General features: G+C 36.9%; 1 protein-coding gene across 1 annotated transcript; it reads left to right on the forward strand.

Annotated features, from left to right (window-relative positions):
- The first annotated feature begins 2,233 nt into the window (after positions 1-2,233).
- Positions 2,234-3,327, forward strand: LOC133739990 (uncharacterized). Its single transcript, XM_062167817.1, has 2 exons — positions 2,234-2,715; positions 2,848-3,327. Exons 1-2 carry the CDS (start codon positions 2,391-2,393, stop codon positions 3,201-3,203), a joined length of 681 nt encoding a protein of 226 aa, XP_062023801.1. The 5' UTR covers positions 2,234-2,390; the 3' UTR covers positions 3,204-3,327.
- The last annotated feature ends 21,850 nt before the right edge of the window (positions 3,328-25,177 follow it).

The following is a 25,177-nucleotide window of genomic DNA, read 5'->3' on the forward strand; positions in this document are numbered from 1 at the left end:
AGATTGGTTCGACTTCCATAACCTTATCGGAAGTCATAATTCTGACTCATGTCTTCCTCCAACTCTCTTCATTGTTCCTGGACCTTATGTTGGAAGATACGTAATCAATGTTCAGTGTGAACATCCTCAAGAACACAAGCTCTGACTTGTTGAAAATGATTTTGTCCATAACCTCTGGACTAAAACCAATGATGATCTCAAGGGACTGCCACCCATCATAGTTAACACAGTCAAGAATGTTAGAAAAAATGACTGCATCCTCATATTGAAGTTCAAATCTACTCCACCAGAGTGGATTCAGAAGAAAAATGGCGAGGTTGACTATATTTCTCCATACCATTATGTGAGAATTATTCAAGGGAAGTATCTTCACCCTGCATGCGTTGGATACAATGGCCAACCAAATTCTAGTATTCCCTGGATGAAGGCCATGTCTTTAGAATATATCAAGAAGATCATCGAAGAAGACACATAAAATACATTCCTGGCAGCAGGAGAAAAAGTTATTGTTACTACATATGATCATCCTGAGGTTATTAGCAGTGACCTTTTTCTTTCTCTGAAGAAAAAAGAAATATATTCCACATTAGCCTGCTTTTAGTGGATCGAAAAGATTGAAAATGACAAACACTACAAGATGTATGAAGATACAGACGTGGAAGAAAATGGAACCAAAGCAAGGATGGAAAGCAACTCTTTTGTCCTTGGCCATAATTCTGAAACAGATGAAAACATGTGAAGCAGCAGGTGTAGAAAACACCGAAAGCAACTTTGGCCTTTTCCTAAAAGATGCTTTTGCTTTTCAAAAAGATGAAGGTGAAAAATATTTCACCTAAAAGAATTTTCTTTTCATCAATCGACCTCAATCATCCGGAGCACTCACGAGAGCATAAAATAATGGAGTTGTGCGGTACATTTTAATGTTTTGAATTCTAGTTTGAGTTCCGCTCCCTATATAAGGAGCCTTAGTTTCAGTTTGTAAGGCATCAGAAAATTGAGCAGAAGAGTCTTCTCTCAAGAAGTAAGAAAGCCATAGTAGCAGTGTGCTCTTTCCTTCCTGTCTAGTGTGGAGTGGTGTGCTTTCTTTTTCAAGTAAGTATCTGTAATCGTTCTCATGGATAGATAAACAACTTTTTAGCTGTTTATCTAAGAATGAGGCTCTGAATTCATAGTTTGTAATTATGTTTGAATAGTAATTATGTTTGAATAAATAATTTCAGATTGCTCATCCACTTCATCAATATTTCAGTTTTACGTACGTTGTTGTTTTATATCTGTGTTCAGCCTTAATCCTGTACTATTTTCAAGTTCAGATTTTCTGTTTCTTAGGAAGATTTGCTTCAACTTAAGATAAAAACAAACAGCAGCGATTCCGCCTGTTAAAGTGACCGTTAGGCGGGGGGTTCTTGAGTTTTTTCCCTCTTGCAAAGTATTCATTTTTCAGTTCCTTTTTTCAAAATACTTCAATTGGTACGCGCAAGAAATAAGCCAATTCAGCAGCTTTTTGCTCAATTTCTCGTGGAGTCAAATTCTCATCAGTACGCGTCAAGGGAATGACCCCCTAGCCTCTGATTTCCATATAAGGACTTGACGAACAAAAAGACCCTCTTTATTTTCTATTTTGATGGACTGAATATCTTTCATAAGGAATCGCAGAAATATGCGACGGTTTTTTTTCCAGGAAATCCCCAACGAAAAATACACACTATGCCTTCTTTTATATCAAATCGATCATAACCACTACTTACATTCCACAAAATTGTGCACCACAAGTAGGAGCTAATAAAACTTGGGCATGTTGAGGGCTAGTTTTGTTTTTCTCAAAAGTTTGAACAGGTTTTTCTAAAAAGTAAGTATATTTTGAACCTAAAAGTTAGCATATGATACAATAGGCACTACCCTTATAAGTCTTTTTCCCTAAAGTTTGTGTAATTGGCAAAATACCAACTTGTTGGATTGATTGAGCAAAATACATAGAGATTTTGGGCAAACGGGCAAAACCCCTTAGAAAAATTGTTTGGCCTGGTTTGGCAGTCTCTCTTTGTGTCATCCATAAATTTTACATAAATTTTGCCCATCGAATAAAGAACAACTTAAAAGACCATATGATCTGAGTATGGTGCAGGATCGACAATACTACCGACATAAGCTAAGCCGCAAAACACTATTGACTTGTTCATGTTTCATCTATATATAACATGGAGAACTTTAATTTTTCCAATGGAGTTCATATCCCACCCACTTTTTTCAATGTTTGATCTGAGTATGTGTCATGATGATACCTACCCACCAACTGGTACAGTCGTGTAGATCCCACTCTATATAAACCATGGAGTAATTGGCGAATTTCGTACAGAACCCAAAAGCAAAAACAAAGCTTTTTTACAACCATGGCTCAAAACAATGTGTTTCTCCTCTCCCTTCTCATAACACTTGCAGGCCTTCATGCCGCCCATGCAGTCGACTACACTGTCACAAACAACGCCGGATCAAGCGCCGGGGCTGTCCGATTTAACAGAGACATCGGAGCAGACTACAGCAAGAGAACCCTTATCTCCACGGCCAATTTCATATGGAAGATCTCCCAGCAAAGCGCAGCAGCAGATAGAAAGAGCGTATCCAAAGTCAGCTTGTTTATTGACAACATAGACGGCGTGGCGTATACTAGCAACAACCAGATTCATGTTAGCGCCAGCTACATAGCAGGCTACTCCGGTATAAACGAAAACACGCTCTCAGTGTGTCATTCATTCTGGACTCGAAAACAAATATATTTTATTATTTCCAAACACTGAGCATTTCTGTTTCTTTTGCTAACGTCGATAGTTTTATACCATGTTCTCTCAGGCGACGTGAAAAAGGAGATAACGGGTGTGCTCTACCACGAATCGACGCACATATGGCAGTGGAATGGCAATGGTAAAGCCCCAGGTGGGTTGATTGAAGGAATTGCAGACTTTGTGAGGTTGAAGGCTGGGTATGCACCGAGTCACTGGGTTAAGCCAGGTCAAGGGGATAGGTGGGATCAGGGTTATGATGTTACTGCTAGGTTTTTGGATTACTGTAATAGTTTGAAAGCTGGGTTTGTTGCAGAGTTGAACAAGAAGTTGAAGACTGGTTATAGTGTTAACTACTTTGCTGATATTTTGGGAAAGAACGTTAATCAGCTCTGGGCTGATTACAAGGCTAAGTATGGCAAATAGAGATGGTCCTATATATAGCTACCTATAAACTAACGATCGAAATAAGGAAAATAAGAAATGATGTAGAATTTTATCAGATAAATAAATTCCATCGATCAATAAATATGCACGAAATTATTATTAATGTGGATTGTAGATTAACAAATGCATCTAGCATATTATATTAGCAGACTGTTGATGTGAATCATACATGTGCAAAAGTTCTCAAAGTATGGCAGGAATGAGTTTGCATAGTAATTAACTGCAAGATGTTAGACATTGATCGATCTATGACTATGTTCGATGGAGTGGTTGTGTGACTTGTGTCACTGCATTTATTCTACAAAAACTTATCACAAATTAGAGAATCCCAGCTTATATTATCTTATTTATGGATGAATCTTTTGAGCTAGCTCTAAAAGCATACTATTAACTATTCTACAGTTGTATCTGAAGTTTCTGAGGCTCTGAAATTTCTGAGGCTTTAAGTGAATCATAAAAATATGATCCACGACTTTTTCTAAAAACTACATCCAGTTTTTAAAGAAGCGTACCATAGATTGGAAACCTAAGATATTTTTTTTTTTTAGCAAAGAGTATTTGGGAGGGGGGGGAGCCAGGACCCCCCGGCCCAGGAACTTTATGATCGACCGTTTGCCCCGATTACCCGAGTCAGGCCTTAACAGGAGCTCAACTAACATCTGAGTCCCGAACCGGTTACCATAGATTGGAAACCTAAGATAGTTGTCTCCATTTGCTATTCCAGATACGACCTTTAATTTGCATATTTGACACAAAAGTTGGGATTTGGGGGTCCTTCCTATTATCGAGCCCACTTAGAATAAAGAGAATTTTGGCGTCTTTTTCTTAACCGCTTGTTAATGCTGCTATAATAATAGATAAAACTAAATCTTATCCATATGCAGTCTTGCACAAGTTCATTTAAAACAGTTTTCCACGGACCGAAATCTTCTGTCCCCATTTCCCTATCCCCACCCTGTCCCTTCATTCTGATTGGTTAACAAGGATTAAAAAATGAATATAAAGATTAAAAAATTAAACAAAAGTTTAAGATAATAATTTTTTAATCTATATCAACCAATCAGTGAGGAGGGACACCTATCCCCATCTCATTTGGGGACAGAGGATTTCCTGCCGTTTTCCACCACCGCGACATTCCAAAATAAACAAGAGAAAAGAGTTCTTGTGGTGCTGGGAGGGATCGAGGACCACCACGTACAAGTTCACAACGGGCTGTTGCGGCTCAGAAGTCACAAATGAGTACTATTAGACGATGATGATAGATCTGAATTATTTTTCGATCGGTTGGGAGCTGGGGACAAAGACATAACTTTCAAAGAACAACAAACTTGACCATTTGTTAATTCGGAACCTTTCAAATTCTAATCAATTCTGTAATCACCTTGAAGTTGCCTCAACCTAGCAATTGGATAGAATTAACTCATTATCCTGCTTCTTTTCTTTCATTCCACTAAATATCCAAGTTCAACGAGAATGTAGGTACGTATTTGATTTTGGTTCTTCAACTTTCTTGTGGAAAATAATTTCAATTGAAGGGTAAATGTACGTTGGAAAATAATGGAGGCACCTTGACTTCTGTAGAATATTTTTTAGAGTCATGTTACATTTATCCCTTATGTATCGATCACTATAACTTTATCATTTGGGAGTTTCATTAAGCTTTATCATTAAATTAATTAGTAGGTCATTTTAGTGCATCGAATGCTACTGCACCGATGAATTGGGTATGTTTTGTTTCATAGATGGAGAAGGAATATGTGACAAGTATACGGAGGAGCTTGTTCTCCTTATTTTCATCTTGCTTAATTAAGGTCACTTGATCGATATGTGCCTGGCTTTGTTTCATGCTGCTGATTTCTTGTATGTCATACTCATAGATAGGATTGGTGAGATGTTTCAAAATCCTACATTAGGATAGGATTGTTGTGTTTAATTATGCAACACTAAATATCTTATTCGGGACCTTAAGACCATGCTAGCCGTCTCAATTATCTAATATTTTAAAAAGTCAAAAAGTAAAATATGGGAGCCCGGCGCCCTCCCAACGCTAGCCACCTATATACGGCTAGTTTCTCAGTGCGGCTTTCATGCTGCTGTTCATCATTCTTCTCAAGTCTCGACGCCTGCCGACGAGTTTATTTTTGGCCATTGACGTCGCCTTATACCAAGGGAGTGTGCTGTGTGCAACACTCGAGTGACATATATATTCGTCGTTCATTTATGGCGGTGTATGTTCGTTGTCCTCTTGCAGGTTCGGGGTGGTGGGGGGTGTGACTTGCGATGCCAATTGCTCGGAGGGGAGATGGGTTCCCATCTCTTCATATCGACGAAGGTTGAGACCAGATCTGATGCTGCTGGGTTGGTCTTCTTAGTTGCTATTGGGTTTTGATGACGTCGATCAATTTGGTTCCAACTTCCGGCCGGATTCGGCAGTGAAGGAGCATGGGCTGCTGGGGGAGATGAGTTCTTAGGCCGACCCTTTAATTTGGCATTGGGTCTATTTTGGGCTAGGGCTTTTTAACGAGGATGCATTGTCACTCTTACTTATTACTTAATGCTTATGGTAGTTTTTAGCCTACATTCTATAAAGTGTTTTCACACAGTCAAACTTGGTTAAAGAGGATCTCCGGTATCACAATTGAACACGTAGACAAAGAAATACTCGTCTAGTTAATTTTGTGTAAGAATACTCGGCATAGTCTTGTAGGCTTATATTCAATGTAAGCTTCATTGTACTAGTGGATGGTACTGGTTTTCTTTTTACCTTCTTGGCCATGATATAGGGGCTCAAGTAAATGTGCCATTGTGGTCATGTGATTAATGACATGTCTTCATCTTGTCAAAAAAAAAAAAAAAAAAAACAGGAAAAAAAAAAAGGCCATGTAGCTCACTAATATTTTGTCATGTTTTAGTACTCTTTCTCTGTTTGTTATTAATAATTAGATTTTTAGAATTTCTAAAGATCATTAGTGAGGTTTCATGTTTATTATTCTAAACATTATTTCTTGAGTAATTCGTGCAAAATTTTTGGTGCATGTAACACCCATGTCTCCCGCATATTGTGTATAATCCTAGAGCTACCTTCAACCATTACACTAGATAGCTTGTCTTCCATTACACCAAATGCTTCACCCTTATACAGCCTTAAATTGTCCCATATGACTCACAAAGGACAACAATAACAAGATTTTCAAGTCATAATCTCTGGTAATTGACATTATTTATAGCTAGCTCTTTGACAAGTATTAATGGATTGGCTTACATAAAAAAAGAAATTGAATAGAAATTAAAACTTCAAAAAAGCAAAAAAAAAAAAAAAAGTATGAGAAAAAAGAAGAAGTATAGTATGAGAAGTAAATACATAGGGTTCATTCCAACCATTGTAATTCAAAAGTCACTTTCCTATTATTTTCAAGATAATCAAAGAACCTGGATAAATCCTTGTCATAAATCTCGTGACCATCTTTAGTACCATAGCTTTGAATCTCAGTAGACTCTAAGCAATGCCGCCAACATTTGACTTGGTTTTCTCTACAGCATGAAGGATTTTCTCCATTACACGTTAACTGCTCGTATATCACCTGAGATATTGCAGAAAACACTTGATGATATTGATCACTGCAATTACATAGTCATGCATACATGCATACATGTATATAATATTAAACAACCCTAGCTCGTTTTATGTATCGCAATTAACATCAAAGAACCTTCATTACTGGGGGAAAAACCATTGCTTGTGCTTTCACTCTAATAGACGGCGGTTCCCTTACTGATACTGATATGAGTTTTGGATGACAAGTCCAAAGTAATCCCTCAACAAGAGAGCTATAATCTTGATCCAATCGAATATTTTCCAGCCACAAGTGCATCAGATTACTCAAGTTCAAATGTGGCCTGATAAAGATGATGAGTTTGAAGATTTCCAAGTGCAATCGTGTACCTAATGTTGGTGCTTTCAAATTCTATAAAAAAATTCTTGAGCTTATGTAATCCACAAACTTGAAGATGATAACTGTGGTCGTAATGGCAATCGATGAGTTCCAAAGTCTCAAGAGAAGGGCATTTAGAGAGGAGGTCCCGAGTTACATCAACCCCCTCAAAATAAACATTTGCTAGACGAAGCTATTTCGGGCAACTGAATATCGTGTCGTCCTTGGGAATCAACAAGGTTTTGTGCAAAATACAATTACTTAACCTAAGTACAACTATTGATGTTAGTAGGAGGGAAGTTCCATTGGATTACCTTTTCTCTATGCGCTCACATTGGCATGACTTTCTTCCGAATTAACTGGCTCAATGCTTCCTCTACATATTTCCAAGTCCTTCTTTGTAGTGGGAGCACTAGGTCTAGCTCTTTGATGAAGTTTCCAGTGACGAGGACCAACTTTATCCAACGGTCAAGTTGATCAATGACTTGCCTCTCTGAACTGTCGCTGTCGAATTGGAGCCTTGGGGGGGGGGGGGGGGGGGAGGGAATTCTCAGCCTAAAGTATTGAATCATCCTTTTTCGATGTTGAAGTATTTTCAAGGATTCCTCGTCAACACTAGTTATAAACTTCTCTTTAGATATTAAATTAACTATCTTCACTTCGTCTTCTTCTTCTCTTTAGATATTAATGTTATCTCTTCCATCCAATCTGCCGTTAACTTTGCCTACGTGGCTCATTCTTATAGGATGACATTCATCTCCCAAAAAAAAAAAAATTAATAGGCAAAGTTAACGGCAGATTGGATGGAAGTACCATATGGAGAAACATAGCAATAGTTCAGGTACGACGAGGGTAGCTAGTTTTGAAAGTTTTGGTACCAAAATATGCATTGGACCATAATTCAGGTACCATTTGAGGATTATTCCCTTTGGTAACGGTACAATACTTCAGGTACCATTTGGAGTAAAAAAAAATTCAGAGGTACTAAAAAGTACCTTTCAAAATAATTCAGGTACCATTTGGAGTTTTTACTCAATAATTATTGGGTAAATGCATGCTATTGTAATTAGCGTAAAGAAACTAAGGAAGAAGGTGCGGGCCGGGACAACTGTTTGGTTTGGGGGTTACAATAGAAGACTATATTTGGGCTTCTGGGCTTATGGGATTGGGATTTTTCTTATTTTGCATGCCCATGTAAAATTTTGGATTTTAGGCCTGCATTGATTCTAAGTTCAAAATTGGCTACTAAAAATATAATGGGCCATATGTACTTCCACAATCTTTCACACCACATCTAATCTTGCAATTCCTAAGAGCGTGATTGTGGCATAATGATTGGTAAGACAAAACCAAAAGTTAAATACAAGATCGAAAATTGTTGCTCAGTACCATTTGGTCTAGTGGCATAGTCTATCTTTCGTAAGTGGAATGTTGTTAGTTCAACTCACGAAAGACTAGTTGTAACATTTGAGTTGTTTATCTGATAAAAAAAATAGATCGAAAAATGTTTCTGGCCATTAAAACCCATCATTTGTATTTTCGAATATTAAATGTTACCATATTATTTTTGTATTGGGCCACAAAAAGTACGCAAAAAATCTTTAAGATTATGGTAAAAAAAAAAAATTTCTATCGCTAGTTTGCTATTGCATATGGCCTGTATTTTTTTTTTTTTTAAAGGATGGCCTGGAATTATATGATCCTCGAGGTTTGTAGTTTTATAGTGGAATGCTATCGCTAGTTTGCTATTGCATATGGCCTGTATTTTTGTTTTGAAAGGATGGCCTGGAATTATATGATCGAGGTTTGCAGTTTTATAGTAGAATGTCGACTTCCATCCGAAAAATTCATTGGGTCAGAAGAGCTTAGCCCAATACGTACAGCTCTTATATACACAGACACAATTACATGGAACATTAAGAGAGCTAGGGTTTGATTGCCGAAGAACAAAAACAACAAACAAACATAGGGTTTAAATTAAAACGATGCGACGGGAGCTGTCCTTTGTTTAGGGTCGATCACATCATAAATAAGTTACATAGATGAAGGAGGATATGGATCGAATATCACAGTTGCCGGAAGCGATTATGGAGCACATCCTCTTCCTCTTGCCCGAGGACACAATACGTATGAGCTTCTTGTCTAGGGCATGGAAAGCTCTATGGAACTCACTGCCCGTCTCTAATTTTGATTTTGGCATTAACCCTAATGATGATTATGATGGATTTCCCTTTCAAAAATGTGGTGAAGAAGATCACCCACAGAACACCGAGTAGTCCCAGGTGCAAGGAGATTGGAAAGAGAGGAGAGTACATGCAATGGTTTCAGGGGAAAATCAAGCACCAAGAACAAGAGATTGAAGTCCTAGTGAGCAAGATCAAAGGAGATAAAGGTTTTAACGTATATACCAAGGAGTTCGATATACCTTAAAACCTTTATCTCCTTTGATCTTGCTCACTAGGACTTCAATCTCTTGTTCTTGGTGCTTGATTTTCCCCTGAAACCATTGCCCGTACTCTCCTCTCTTTCCAATCTTCTTGCACCTGGGACTACTCGGTGTTCTGTGGGTGATCTTCTCCACTACATTTTTGAAAGGTAAATCCATCAATCTTGACCTTGGAGATGGCTGTTGAGATGAAAAAGGAGATGGCGGTTGAGATAAAAGAGGAGATGACCGTTGAGATGATGGTCCGGCCATTGGAGATAGCTGAAAAGAGAAGAGAGCGAGAGAGCGAGAGAGAGTGAGCGTTCTGATGGAGGAACTTTAGCTAAGGCTTTGCAAATGTATGCATGTGATGGTCTTTCTACTTTGGCCTACCTGCATCTCTTCTCATCTTCCCTTACGTTTTGCATTTTAAGGTAACAATTAATGTGTACCTTTTCTGATCTTACTTTTGCAGAGACCCAGCTAGCAGCTGGCCATAGTCTTGATGGTTCTAGTTTTCACTTGAGGGCAGATAATAATTTCAAAATGAGAGAGAGAGAGAGAGAGAGCATGCGTTTAAAAATTAACTTTCAGATACAAGAGTGAACACTACTTTTAATCACTCTTGATAAAATTATAAGGAATAAAATGCATAGATATGCAGAACCTCATGTACAAACATCAGGTCTGAATTAAAGCAGTACAAAGTATAGTATTAGACACGTAACTAGCTACTCTAGACTTAATTGATTTTTTTTTTTTTGGTAAACTAGACTCGATTGATTGATTGCATGAATTAGAAGTACCAAACTGATTTTGTGATAAAAGGGAGACAAGAGAACAAGATAATAATTTGAGAATCTTAAATCATACACTTAAGGCCAATAATTTCCAATAGCAGAGCTTACTTATCAATGCTTAATGGGTTATGGGTAGTCAATTCTTACTAAAAGCGTGCATGAACTACATCTACATGCATGACCATTCTAGTAATATATTAATGCATGCATGTCATGAAACTAACAAAGTAACAGCACATCCATTACCAAAAAAAAAAAAATTTCAATCAAGGACGTACAGATAATAATTTCAAAATGAATGAATGAATGAATGAGAGAGAGAGAGAGAGAGAGAGAGAGAGAGAGTTTTAGTTCTTTCTGTTTGGATAAGCGATCGATGAGGTGGGTATTTATCAACTAATGGTACTGGAATTTTGCAGTTCCTTTACCACAGAAGGCTTCATATCTAGATGCATGCAATTATAATAACGAAAGAGAAAAACTCATATATGATTTTATAGTATGCCTTCAGCATTGTCATGTGATTTTTTTTTTTTTTTACATTTTAGACAAACATTATGACATATATGACTTCACCACTAAATGACTATAGAAGATAGAGGAAAATTTAATAATAAAAAAAAGACAGAGGAAAATTCATAATCCATACCTAAGTTGGAGTTGAAGTTATTTCAAATCTTAATTAAACTGGATACTTATATATGTATGGGGGTGTCACACTGTCACCCTCCTCTCTAATTGCTTACTTAGCCGTAATTCATATGACACAAATTTTGCCTCATAGGCGCAGATCCTTTCAAAGAAATTTATTAATTCTTGTAAATTTTTAGTAGCCCCCACTTTGACCATTTTCAGATATTTCAGTGACTAGAAGGGAAGCTCGGGGATGAGATGGAAATTGAGAAGGTAAAATGGTCAAAGATATTTCAGACCTTTTTCAGTTGAGGTTTTGTAGTGGCCGGAACCAACCTGAAATTGCATTAAGAACCTAGCTAGCGATCAGTGCTCTCTCCGCCGCATCTCATAGCCCCGCTACATTTTTTAAAGAATTAAATATTGTTTACTCCCTATACTTATAGGGTTTCATCGTTTCAGTCCCTGACCTTCGAATTTCACCTAAAAAGTCCATTAACTCTCAATTTCCTCCCAATTGGTCTATGCCGTCAAAATTTTCTGTTAAAGTTGCTGAAATGTCTATTATGCCCTCACTTATTTTTAAATTTTTTTTTTTCTCTCTCTCTTTTATTTCTTTTTTTCATTTCACCTCTTGAAGGTCAGTGGATTGGAACCATCTTGATGAGGAGATGAATAGAATGAGGCGAGAGAGCCGAAAGAAGAAGAGGTAAAAAGAAAAAGAAAAAAAAAAGAGTGGAAGAGATTTTTTTTTTTTTTTTAATAATTTAGGGTATAATAGACTTTTTAGGGGAATGTAACGAAGTTTTTGACGGATACTTGACGGCAGGGACCAATTGGGAGGAAATTGAGAGTTCATGGACTTTTTAGGTGAAATTCGAAGGTCAGGGACTGAAACGATGAAACTCTATAAGTATAGGGAGTAAGCAGTATTTAACCCTTTTTTAAATCCTTTCTTTTCCCTAAAGATCAACAAACATCAAATTCTTTTAGATGTGCTAGCTATTCGGAAAATCGTCGTTAGCCGTGGACTACAAAGTTAAATAGAAAACTAATTAAGGGAATATAATATCGATGAATATACATAATATATATAGACTTTCTACATTAAGGTTAATTTTAAAAAAAATTACCGACACTCTCATTTATAATATAAAGCTTGAGTAAGTCTACTCATCTTAAGGTAATAAATACTCACTTATAAAAAAATGCCTTTGTCATCTGACCTAGCCGCTCTGCTAGGGTTTCCTCGTCGGCCCTGTCGTCTTCGACAAAATTCCAAATCTATGGCTATTGCCACAAACTCCCCCTTCTCCGGCGTGTCATGCCTTGCTTTAGGGTGCGCTGCAGGTCGTTTCTCTTTGCTTTTCCTTCTCCTTGGACTCGCTGTTAGCTATTTTGATGGAGGACTGTTTGATCCGGGTTTGGCTCTTGCTTTGATTCCTGATGGGTCGGGTGATGGAGGATCTAGGGATAAAGCAATTGATCCATGGAGGTGGAGGGGTTTTCTACCCTCTGGTATTCGCGTCAATGGCAGCCTAACAACCTGCTTGAGTCCAGACCATCCTCGAGGGCCAGTCACGGCTGGTGTTGCTGGAGTTGATCATGGCAGCAATCTGGTGTTGGTGAAGGACGGCGTTCTGGCTCCGTCTGGGAGTGGTTGGCATCGGCTTGGTCGTGGTGGCTTCTTGTACCAGTGCTTTACGGCGGCGGCCCAGGTCGGAGGTGGTGGTAGTGCAGGTGTCACCCATTGGGCCGCGTTAGATCGGAGCTCTACCCCTAGCTTTTGGGCTCCTGGCTGTGGGCTTTTTGGGCTCAGGTATCTTTGGGTGTGGGCTGCCACTATGCTTTGGGGTTGCTGGATTAGGGTGTCTTGGGCCCTAATTACATGTTGCTTTGTTTTTTCAGATGATGGAGTTGAGGGTGCATTTTCATCCTCTTCTCCTAGTGCTCTTTAATTTCTTCTTCAGGTCGCAGGAATTATTAACTCTGTTGTTCTTTTAAACCTTCGGAGTTCTTAGTTCTTGTTTAGAATAAAAGTGCGTAACTTTAAAAGGTGGGTGTACTTGGGGTATTTGGCTTCTTATTCTATCTTTAGAATAGGATTTTAGAGTACTCTGTAAACGGCGTTTTATGACTACCTTTAGGGGTACGTTGTTTTTGTACTGCTTGCTAAATTATAATGAAGGGATGACCTTTTTACTCAAAAAAAAAAAAAAAAAGTCTACTCATCTTATATATCATTCTTAATATATGATTCCTATAAAACTTCAGTCGAATCAAAAACCCTTCAACTATTTGATCATCCACTTATTTCATATAATAAGAGAAATCTAAAATATTAATATTCCGATTATTCCACCCTCTTCTCCTCCCTCGCACGCGGAGACGTCACATTATTGTGACAAAAAGCAAGCATGATACAATGCTATTCCAATTCCACTACAACAGAAAGTCTTTTTAGCGACCAAGTTTTTTGCGAGGAATTTATTTTCCTTAGTAAATGTCACTTTTTACGAGGAAGATTTCGATTCCTCACTAAATGTCATTAGGTTTTCTGCGAGAAACATATTTTCCTCACTATACACCACTTTCTACGACAAATATTTTTGTTCATCACTAAAAGTGACCATAGTTTGGTCTTCTAAATCATCATGTTATTAGCGAGGAAATATGAGACTAGGGTGAGGAATTTTTTCATCGCGAAAACGACATTCAACGAGGAAATATTGATTTCGTCGTTATTAGTTTGGCGGAAAATTATGTAAAACCCGCCAAATTCAATGGTGACAAAATTATGGATTCCTCGCTAAAATCCCGTGTTTTACGATGAACTATTTCCTCGTGAAAATAAGCAATTAGCGAGGAAATAAAGATTTCGTCGTTATTAGTTTGGCGGAAAATTATGTAAAACCCGCGAAATTCTGGTGACAAAATTATGGATTCCTCGCTAAAATCTCGTGTTTTACGATGAACTATTTCCTCGTGAAAAGAAGCAATTAGCGAGGAAATAATGATTTTGTCGTTATTAGTTTGGCAGAAAATTATGTAAAACCCGCCAAATTCAATGGCGACAAAATTATGATTTCCTCGCTAAAAGCCCGTGTTTTACGATGAACTATTTCCTCGTGAAAAGAAGCAATTAGCGAGGAAATAATGATTCCGTCGTTATTAGTTTGGCGAAAAATTATGTAAAACCCGCCAAATTCAATGGTGACAAAATTATGGATTCCTCGCTAAAATCTCGTGTTTTACGATGAACTATTTCCTCGTGAAAAGAAGCAATTAGCGAGGAAATAATGATTTTGTCGTTATTAGTTTGGCGGAAAATTATGTAAAACCCGCCAAATTCAATGGCGACAAAATTATGATTTCCTCGCTAAAAGCCTGTGTTTTACGATGAACTATTTCCTCGTGAAAAGAAGCAATTAGCGAGGAAATAATGATTTCGTCGTTATTAGTTTGGCGGAAAATTATGTAAAACCCGCCAAATTCAATGGCGACAAAATTATGGTTTCCTCGTTAAAAGCCCGTGTTTTACGATGAACTATTTCCTCGTGAAAAAAAAACAATTAGCAAGGAAATACCGATTTCGTCGTTACTTGTTCGGCGGAAAATTATGTAAAACCTGCCAAACTCAATGGCGACAAAACTATGGTTTCCTCTCTAAAAGTTCGTGTTTTGTGATGAACTATTTCCTCGTCAAAAGAAGCATTTAGCGAGGAAAATACACTTTCCCAGTTATTAGTTTGGGAAAAAATTGTGTCAGGCCAGCCAAATTCAACGGCGATAAAACTACAAAATCCTCATTAAAAGTTTGTATTCTACAAGGAACCATTTCCTAGTAAAAGAAAAAATAATTAGCAAGGAAAAAACGATTTTGTCGTTATTAGTTTGGCGCAAAAATTGTATAAGACCCCCCAAATTCAATGGCGACAAAATTAAGATTTCCTCCTCGACTAGATTTTCCTGCCTCGGCCGGATATTTCTACCTAAATGAGATATTCTTGTCTCGACCGAATATTTCCTCCTCGACCAGATTTTCTTGCCTCAACCGGATATTTCCTCTTCGACTAGATATTCCTGTCTCGACCGGATATTTTCACCTCGACCAGATATTTTCGTCTTAACCGGATATTCCCTTCTTGACAAGATATCACCACCCTAACAAGATATATCTCCTCCCACAAGATAAGAAGTCTCCTTTATTAAGATACAATCCCTATAACATATAACATGTTATGAATTTTTCCTATTCCTATTATTTGAAGGAGCTTTCACATCGATGATCAAATTATAATTTATCAATTTCCATTAGATTAAGGAGTTTTTACATTCATAATAAATTAAGGGTAAATGCTCTATAAGAGGTACACGGACATGTGCTACAATTAACATTACTAATGAATGACATGTCATAATATGATGGACCTCTCTACAATTTAGGTAGGCCTCATCAACAGGCCGGGCCGGGCCTTACTATATTTTTAAATAGTAGCGGGCCGGGCCGAGCTTTATTGTAAATCGAAGGATCCAAGCCCGTCCATATAAAGCGGGCCTTGCAGGCTTTTTCGGGCTTTTGCGGGCCGGGCCTTGCGAGCTTTATTTACAAATAAATCTTTAAAGACACTAATTTTTTTATAAACTTATATTTATATATCATACACTCCAAAGAGCAACGTCTATCAATTCAAAGAAAATAAAAAAACTAACCGTTGATGTGATCATTACAATAAATTATGAGTGTGGTAAAAAATTTAACCAATTTCACCATATTTTCGAATCCGATCGAATTGGTCAACCGTTGTCACTTCTATGTCTTCTTGGTTGACCGATGGCGTAACAACCGCGAAACGTGCTTATTTTTCTACATCACGTCTATAAATATTCCATCGATGGATATGCGTGGACATAAGATAAAAATTTCAATTTTAATTATAAAGACGTTGACGTATACCAATTTGCCTCCTAAATTTGTATGACTTATATGTTGCATTTAAATTGTTGAGGTTCCACTCTAAAGCAACTATGAAGTGGAAAATGAATTTAGAGAAACCAACCGCTTGATAGAGAGATTGTAATGTTTTATGGTGGTTGTAAAAAATCCAGCCTATTTGGTTCTCGTTTCGAATTCAACCAACTAGGTCAAACTTAGTTACTCTTATAAACGTATATTTATATATCATGCACTCTAAAGAGCAACCCCTATCAATTCAAAGAAAATGGAAAAACCGACCGTTGGATGGGATTATTACAATAAATTATGAGTGTGGTAAAAAATTCAGCCAATTTCACCATATTTTCGAATCCGATCGAATTGGTCAACCATCGTCACTTGTATGTTTTCTTGGTTAACCGATGGCTTGACGACCGCGAAACGTGCTTATTTTTTCACATCACGTCTGTAAATATCCTGTCGATGGATGTGCATGTACATAAGATAAAAATTTCAATTTTAATTACAAAGACATTGGCCTATATCAATTTGCCTCCTAAAGTTATATGACTTGTACATTGCATTTAAATTGTTGAGGTTCATTCTAAAGCAACCATGAAGTAGAAAATGAATTTAGAGAAACCAACCGCTCAATGGAGAGATTGTAATGTTTTATGGTGGTTGTAAAAAATTCAGCCAATTTGGTTCTCGTTTCGAATTCAATCAACGAGGTCAAACTTAGTTACTCTTATAAACCTATATTTATAAATCATACACTCCAAAGAGCAACCCCTATCAATTCAATAAAAATGGAAAAACCGACCGTTGGATGAGATTATTACAATAAATTATGAGTGTGATAAAAAATTTAGTCAATTTCACCATATTTTCGAATGCAATCGAATTGGTCAACCGTCGTCATGATATGTAGAATATATATGCACATATTCTATATAGAAGTATCAGAACTTCACACACACACACACACACACACACACACACATATATATAAACAATATGTGTGTGTGTGTTTATATATGTGTGGAAGTTCTCATACATTTATATAGAATATGTGTTTATATATATATATATATAAGTATATATATCTATATATATGTGTGTGTGTTTATAAATATATATACTTATATAGATATATGTGTGTTTATAAATATATATATAACACATACATATATAATAGTTTACGGGCTTTTACAGGCCGGGCCTGGTTTTTGCGGACCTTTTGACAGGCCGGCCCTCTACCCACCAAGGCGGGCTTTTTAACGGGCCGGACCGGGCTTTTGGCCCTGCGGGCCGGCGGGCCTCCATCGGCCCACTTGATCCGCGGGCTTTTTGATGAGGCCTAAATTTAGGATACCCTATTGTGGGTATCCATTTTTACTTTTATAAATGGCATATTGAGGCATAAAAAATCTTAAGGTCATGAACTTTTCTCAGCTACCTAAACAGAGTTTTGGGACACTGTTTAGGTAAAAATGGGTTTTCCTTGCCATGTTTTTGTTTTCCAATGTCAAATCAGCTTTTCTTAGTTGTTATGTTTGTATGTTCTTCTATCTTTGGTTCAGTTCTCCTTTCATTGATTTTTCTTTGTCACAAACAGAGTTTAGAATAACGTTTTGGTGAGAATGGAATTTCATTTGCCATCTTATGATTGTACCTCAAATTACATTTTTCATGCTATTAACATGTCTAACTTAAATATCAGGAATACGTGTATAATAGTGAAAATAAGTATAGTTATAATTACTGTTGCATAATCCTCGACTGATGAAAACCTCTTGCAGAAGTAAAGGCAGCAAATTAAAAATAGAGAAACAAAAAAGAATAGTCTACTTAATTGCGAGGTGTTAAGGGGTTTTGTTCTATAGGTGAGAGAGTCACTTCGTCTTTCTTGGAAATTGTAGAATTGTTAATTCATGGGCATTGAGAACAACAGTAGATGAACTGGATAAACTAATATGTTCTCACCTTATTTGCTGATGCAGGACTTTCAGATTAGGTGGCTTTCTATTGGACTTCTTATTTGCTCATAAAAAGGTGAGAAATTTGATCTGTCATAATGTATTATTCCATTCAAGGGTGATGGGGAGTTGGGAGCTCTAAGATTCAGCTTTTATTGGTTTTCTTGTTTCGTTTTCTGGGTTAGTAAGCTATGCATACCAACTGTTTGATTTAAGTTCTGACTGAAATTCTATTAACTGTTTGCTGACGCAGCAGCTACCTATTTTTTTGAAACTGACATTTTCTGTATCATGATCATTTAGCTAACTACGAGCAGCTATAACCTTTTATCTAGACCTTCATTTTAGAGCATAATGATATGTTAATCTTCTTGGAGTGCGGAGAGCATGATTTCATCAGATTAGAGTTGAGCTTTTGGAAAATTAAAATATGTCAAAAGTTGATGTGCCATCTGAAGCTTATGACCACGACTTAGGTTTTGAATTAGGCACAATTGTATTTTATTAATTGTTCAGTTAGTTTTTTTTTTCTTTTTCCTTTCTTTCTGAAACATATAGACCTTTTGCAATTGTATACAGTGCTACGCAAAACAGTGGATTGCTATCTTACACATTTTTGAAGACCACAGGAAAGAAGACATTTATTTTTGTTTTTGAATTGTTGAGAGCACAAGGATCGCTAAGTTGGTTTTGTTATTGGTTTTAGACTATTTTTGTTACTCCTTATGTTGGGAAACACTTTGATTGTTACTTTGGTTTTATTATTATGAGATTTATTATTGGTTTGACTATTTCAATTAGTTTTAAATATGACATTTTCTGTATCTACTGTGATGAAAGTAAATTTTCTCGCTATAGACTATACAACCTACAACGACAAAAGTAAAATTCCTCGTTATAGACTATACAACCTACAACGACAAAAGATAAATTTCCTCGCTATAGACTATACAACTTACAACGACAAAAGTAAATTTCCTCGCTATAGCAAATACAACTTACAACGACAAAAATAAATTTCCTCGCTATAAACCTTATAACCTATATCGACAAATGTAAAGTTCCTCGTCATTGAGTACCTTTGGCGAGGAATACACCATATAACCTACATCGATAAATGTAAATTTCCTCGTCATTGAGTATCTTTGGCGATGAATAGTTTTCTCTCGTACAAGATACATATAAGGAAGAAAATAAATTTCCTCGTTAAAGATTGCTTATAGTGAGGAAAGACTTCCTTGCCAAAAGATACCTACAACGACGAAAATGTTCTTTCAATTTTTTTATTATTTATAATTTCTAAATTATTTACATATCATTAGCGAGGAAATAATACTTTAGCGATGAAATTTATTTTATCGGGAAATATATTTAACGACTATTTTGTGGCCTTCAAAAATTTTTAGTGAGAAAAAAGTATGAGTTTAGGCGAGGAAAAAAATTGTAGCTAAAGAATAATGGCGAGAAAAAAATATATTCATCGCGAAAAGGGATTGGCGAGGAAATAGTATTTTTCTCGCGGAAACTTTTCTTGACCACCCTACCGCGAGGAACTGGTGACAAAAATATTTTCCTCGCGAAAACACTACGGCGAGGAAATCTCAGTTTTCAGCGACAAATTTGTTCCTCGCAAATTAGCATTTCTGTTGTAGTGTTCAACAAGACAAACAATTCATCTTGGTCTAACCATAGTCATATAGTGTGTAATTTCATCTTCTAGTATATTATTGCATTTCTGTTTTTTTAATCAAATAAAAAATTCTCATATACAAACGTTTAAGAGCACAAGTCATACCCTTAAACTTACAAATATTTGCAACTCCTTCAGGAACCCACCGTCTATCCTCCTCTTAACTTTTATTTTACTAATAATAAGAAAGAGAACAGACAGCCGCGGGGGGGGGGGGGGGGGGGGGGGAGGGAGGAGTTGATGGACAGGAAGGCTTTGTAAATGAATGCTTTTCTATTTTTACCATACCTGCATCTCTTCTCATCTTCCCTTACGTTTTGCATTTTAAGGTAACAATGATTATCTTCTGATCTTACTTTTGCAGACACCCAGCTAGCAGCTGGTCATAGTTTTTATTTGAAATCAATTATTAATGTTTGTTGTCTTCTCTATTACCTATACCCTCCTCGATCTTTGGTCTCTCTCTCTCTATCTCCCCACATATATATATGTGCAGGACCGTGTACTGTCTTCATCAGTTCTTCTAATAAGTAATAACTCATGAATAGACTTTCAACTAAAAAGATTTTGTGAGATAGTACTAGTAATGCATCTTGTACCCTCTGCATTTTCATGTACGCGATGATAGACTTTCTATAAATCCTTTTCTTTTCTACACCAAAAACAGTCGAAACTCATGTCAGAATAAAAAGAGACTGCAACTCTGCAAAGTAAAGAAAAATTAAATTGGGAAAATATTAAAAAGAAGATATTAATCTTTTTGCCAACTCCTTTCCGATTGATACTTCTCATTATACGAATAAATTTGCTTAGACAATTATTATCTTCCACAAGATATTTGTCTCACATGGATGCATTAGAGTAACTAGCTTCTCTAAACTCTGATTGATGGATTGCATGAATTAGAAGTAACAAACTGATTCGAGACAAGAAAAAAAAGATAATAATTTGAGAACCTTAGATCATATACTTGAGGCCAATAATTTCCCATAGGAGAACTTAATTATCAAAGCTTAATGGCTACTGGGTAGTCAATTCTTACTAAAAGCATGCATGAACTACATGGATGACTATTCTAATAATATAGTAATGCATGTCATGAAAATAACAAATTAACAATACATCCGTTCTACACCAAAGTTTGTAAATCATATGAGACCTAATTACCCAAAAAAGAAGAATGGATTTTATCAAGGGCAGATAATAATTTCAATATGAATGAGAGAGAGATTGATTTAATTCTTTCTGTTTGGATAAGCAATCGATGAGGTGGGGTTTCATCAACTAATGCTACTGGAATTTTGCAGTTTCTTAATTTATCATAGTAGACTTCATAGATGCATGCAATAATAATTAAGGAAAGAGAAAAGTTCAACGCACATGAGTGATAGTATACCTTCTGCATTGCCATTTGATTTTTTTTCTTTTTTTCCATTTTAGGCAAACATTATGACTTTACTAAATGACTATAGAAGGTGGAGAAATATTGATAATCTATACCTAATTTGGAGTTGAAGTTATTTCATAATTAATCTTAATTAATCTAGATACTTATGTATGGGGTTTCATCCTGCTGTCTCTTTGCTTACTAACCGTAATCCGTAGGACACAAATTTTTCCTCATAGCATAAAAGTTACGGATGCAACTAGTTAGTCGAAAGCCTCATCTTTTGTGTTACCGAAATTATTTACACTCTTTAGATTCTTATCATACATTTGTTTTTTTTTTGAATAAATCATACATTTGTTTATCTTATGCATGAATGAGAAAAAGTTTGTCTTTTCACTCCCTTGCAATTCTATTTTTTCTTCTTCTTTTTTTTATTTTTTATTTGGCAAGTCAATCATCCAATAGCTTTATTTGCCCGCCTCTTTCTATGTACTCTGTCTTCAATACTTTTTTTTTTTTTCCTCTTTTCTTTTCCATCAAAAACTTTTCTAGCATAGTCATTCTATCTCTCTAATGTGACGCTTTGAAGTTCAATCATGACAGAACAATCAACTTTAAACCCATCTTTGGAGACAATTTTACAACTGATTTGCAATGGAGATCTTCTTCTTTGGCTTAACTCTGCCAGACTTGGCCGCTTTTGACATTGGAAAGAGAAAAATCTTCTAATCACTAATCTTGTAGATGTCATTGAAAATGAGAATCTGGTACAGAGTGCTGAATTGAAGAAGACACCCTTTAATGAGATTTCAATGGATTTTAGCTTCTTCAATTTTTTCTTTCTATATCTAATTGACTGATTACTACGAAATTGAATTTTGCAACTTGATGATGGTCCAAAAACACTCATTTAGGCCTATATAGCACACCTCATCAGATGACTCATTATAGGCAGCTGAAAAGCAGCTATATTTCCATTATAATGTCAAAAAACAGCTCATGTAAAGTGACTCTTAAATAGCATAAGAGTCGAGTATTAGCCAACCTATTTTCGGGTCTAACACTGTGGAGACCATGTGCATAACTATTCACCCCTACCCAAGTCATGTAATGAAGCACAAGACATGTAACCAAAGAATACAAAATCAAACAACATAGCGCACCAGCTGTCCTGTGGTCAGTAGCATTATGATAAAGGAGATAAGTGTAGAACAGAGTCTTTGCCATATAGTCCGACATGTGGTCAGCCAGCAAAGGGAACTCAATTCCAGCAATCAATCCCTTTCGCAGTATAATATGTGGAGGTTCCAGATAGCGCATGCCAATCAAAGACATGGTCCGATCAAAGTGATAAACTTCAGGCACATGATCAGGACTCAAACGACCATGCTCTCACAGTAATGCCTTAAAATAAGTATGCCATTTCCTTTCTCATCGGCCATGACTCACCTATACAACGTATGTATGGAAAAGCCTGCAAACCCCAATAACACATTTCAGAACATTAAAGCTCAATACTTTTGACCCAAATCAAAGTCTCTCACATGTTGCGACCCAATCAGAAACTAATCAACTCATAAAGAGCCTGCAGAATGCAGTAGCCTAATACCATTGCCTCATAGAACATTGAAGTAGGGGTGGGCAGAAAACCGATTGGAGGCAGGAAACCGACCGAACCGGACCGGTTTTCCCGGTTCGGTAACCGAACCGATAGCTCTGTGACCGAAATATTCCAGAACCGGCCCGAACCGGATGTGAACCAACCGGTTTAAATCAGACCGAACCGAAATATAAATACTTATATTTTAATTATTTTTTATATATATTTTTTATACTTGTCTTCATATTATTGGTGTGGAACACAATCTCTGAGTAGGCTAAACCTCACCAGATCACAAGATCTATTGAAAACCCTAAAGAGCTAATCGAGTGGCCTCATTTGCGCCTCTCTCTCTCTCTCAGTCTGAAACACTCACCCTCCGCCTCTCTCTCAAAAAACCCTAACCAGTAACCACCTCTCTCTCAAAAAACCCTAACCACCTCTCTCTCAATCACTTGTTGCGTTCGCTCTAAGCCCAAAACCTGTCGGATCTCGCTCTTGCTCTTCCTAATCGGGTCGTCCTCTCTCGCAGTTCATTTTAATCACTTGTTGCGTTCGCTCTAAAGCCCAAAACTTGTCGGATCTCGCTCTCGCTCTTCCTAATCGGGTCGTCCTCTCTCTCTTTTCATTTTAATTTTTTTGATTTTGGGTCTTGATCTTAGGGACTTAGGGTTCTGATGTAGGGATTTTGAACAATGTTGTGTGTGTTTTCATGTTTTGATTGTTAATGTTTGGTGTTCTAATATTTGGGATTTCGAACATGGTTCTGATGTTAATTATTTCGAACAAACGTCCTGGGTTTTGAATTTTTTAATTACAGGTTTTGTTAATAGGGTTGTATGATATGTGATTGTGTGCTAAACTGTGATACTGATACTAGTTTTGTTAATTATATGTGGTTCTGTGGTTCTGATGTAGGGATTTCGAACAATGTTGTGTGTGTTTTCTGTTTTCATGTTTTGATTGTTAATGTTTGGTGTTCTAATGTTTGGGATTTCGAACAAGGTTCTGATGTTAATTATTTCGAACAAACGTCCTGGGTTTTGAATTTTTTAATTACAGGTTTTGTTAATAGGGTTGTATGATCTGTGATTGTGTGCTAAACTGTGATACTGGTTTTGTTAATTATATGTGGTTCTGTGGTTCTGTGATTCTGTAATTCTGTGATAAACTATGATCTCACTGATCTGTGACAAACTATGGGTTTTAATGTTTTATAAAGTTTAAGATAAAACTGTGGGTTTATAAAGTTTAAGATAAACTGTGATCTCCATGACCTGTGATCTCACTGTTAATGATAAACTGTGATTCTGTGATAAACTGTGGGTTTTTGGCTATGAAATTTTGTTGACTAGGTTTCATTCTAAATTTCTAATGGTATGTGTTTATTAATGGAATTTTGTTTTGATAATGCAGATGATGGAAGAACATACTAGAGCTTTAACCGTTGGAACTGATATGGATTCTAGCATGGGAACTAGTGTTGCTGCATCCAGTTCAAGCATTCCAGTTCAGCCTGCTGCTACTGCTGCTGCTGCAACACCTGGTGCTGCTGCAACACATATTGCTGTGTGGTTCGAAGAGAAAGAACCAAAGTGTGGCATGGGATCACTTCATGAAGCTGCTGAACCCTGATGGTACAAAGATGTTGAAGCCGAAGGCGAAATGCAACTACTGCCCGCAGACTTACCTGGTGCACTCCAAGTCCAACGGCACAAGCTCGATGAGAAATCACATGCTCTATCAGTGTAAGAAATGCCCACTTTACCTTCCAGCCAAAAAGCAGAAAAACTTAGTGTTTGAGTCTGGGGAAGTTGGGGGAAAGCTAGTTGCAAGGTCTTTTGATCAAGATGTGTCTAGGTTAGCTTGTGCTAGGATGGTCATTAGGGATGAACTGCCCTTTAGCTTTGTTGAGGGGCAGGGATTCATTGATTTCATGAAAACACTTCAGCCACAGTTTAAGCAACTGTCCCGCAGGACCATTGCTAGAGAGATCTGGGATCTCTATCAATCGGAGAGGACTAGGATTAAAAATATCTTAGCCACCTATGGTCAGAGAGTGTCCCTAACCACTGATACTTGGACTTCGGTCCAAAATATCAACTACATGGTTCTCACAGCCCATTTCATTGATGATGATTGGGTTCTGCACAAACGAATCCTTAATTTCACTGTGATACCGAACCATAGGGGCAAGACAATAGGGCAGCTAGTTGAGACCTGTTTAATTGGGTGGGGAATAGAGAAAGTATTTAAAATTGTCGTGGATAATGCATCTCCTAATCAAGTGGCTTTAGATTACATGAGAGAAAAGATAGGGAATTGGAGAGAGTTGGTTTTACGTGGGGAATTTCTGCATATGAGGTGCTGCTGTCACATCCTTAACTTAGTTGTTAAGGATGAAATGCAGGAGCTGGATTCCTCAATAGAGGGGATCAGAAATTGTGTCAAGTATATTAGCTGCTAGGCTGGAAAAATTCCGTAAGTGTGCAGCTCAAGAAAAAGTCGACCACAAGGGTGGGATAGTGCCTTTAGATGTCTGCACTAGATGGAACTCGACGTACTTTA

Source organism: Rosa rugosa, chromosome 3, assembly GCF_958449725.1.
Source record: "Rosa rugosa chromosome 3, drRosRugo1.1, whole genome shotgun sequence".
Classification (NCBI taxonomy): Eukaryota; Viridiplantae; Streptophyta; class Magnoliopsida; order Rosales; family Rosaceae; genus Rosa; species Rosa rugosa.

Bases quoted from the DNA above. Each gene is read 5' to 3' on its own strand.
- LOC133739990 (XM_062167817.1), top strand. From the start codon at position 2,391: ATGGCTCAAAACAATGTGTTTCTCCTCTCCCTTCTCATAACACTTGCA. The intron at 2,716-2,847 runs GTATAAACGAAA...ATGTTCTCTCAG, and splicing joins CTACATAGCAGGCTACTCCG to GCGACGTGAAAAAGGAGATA.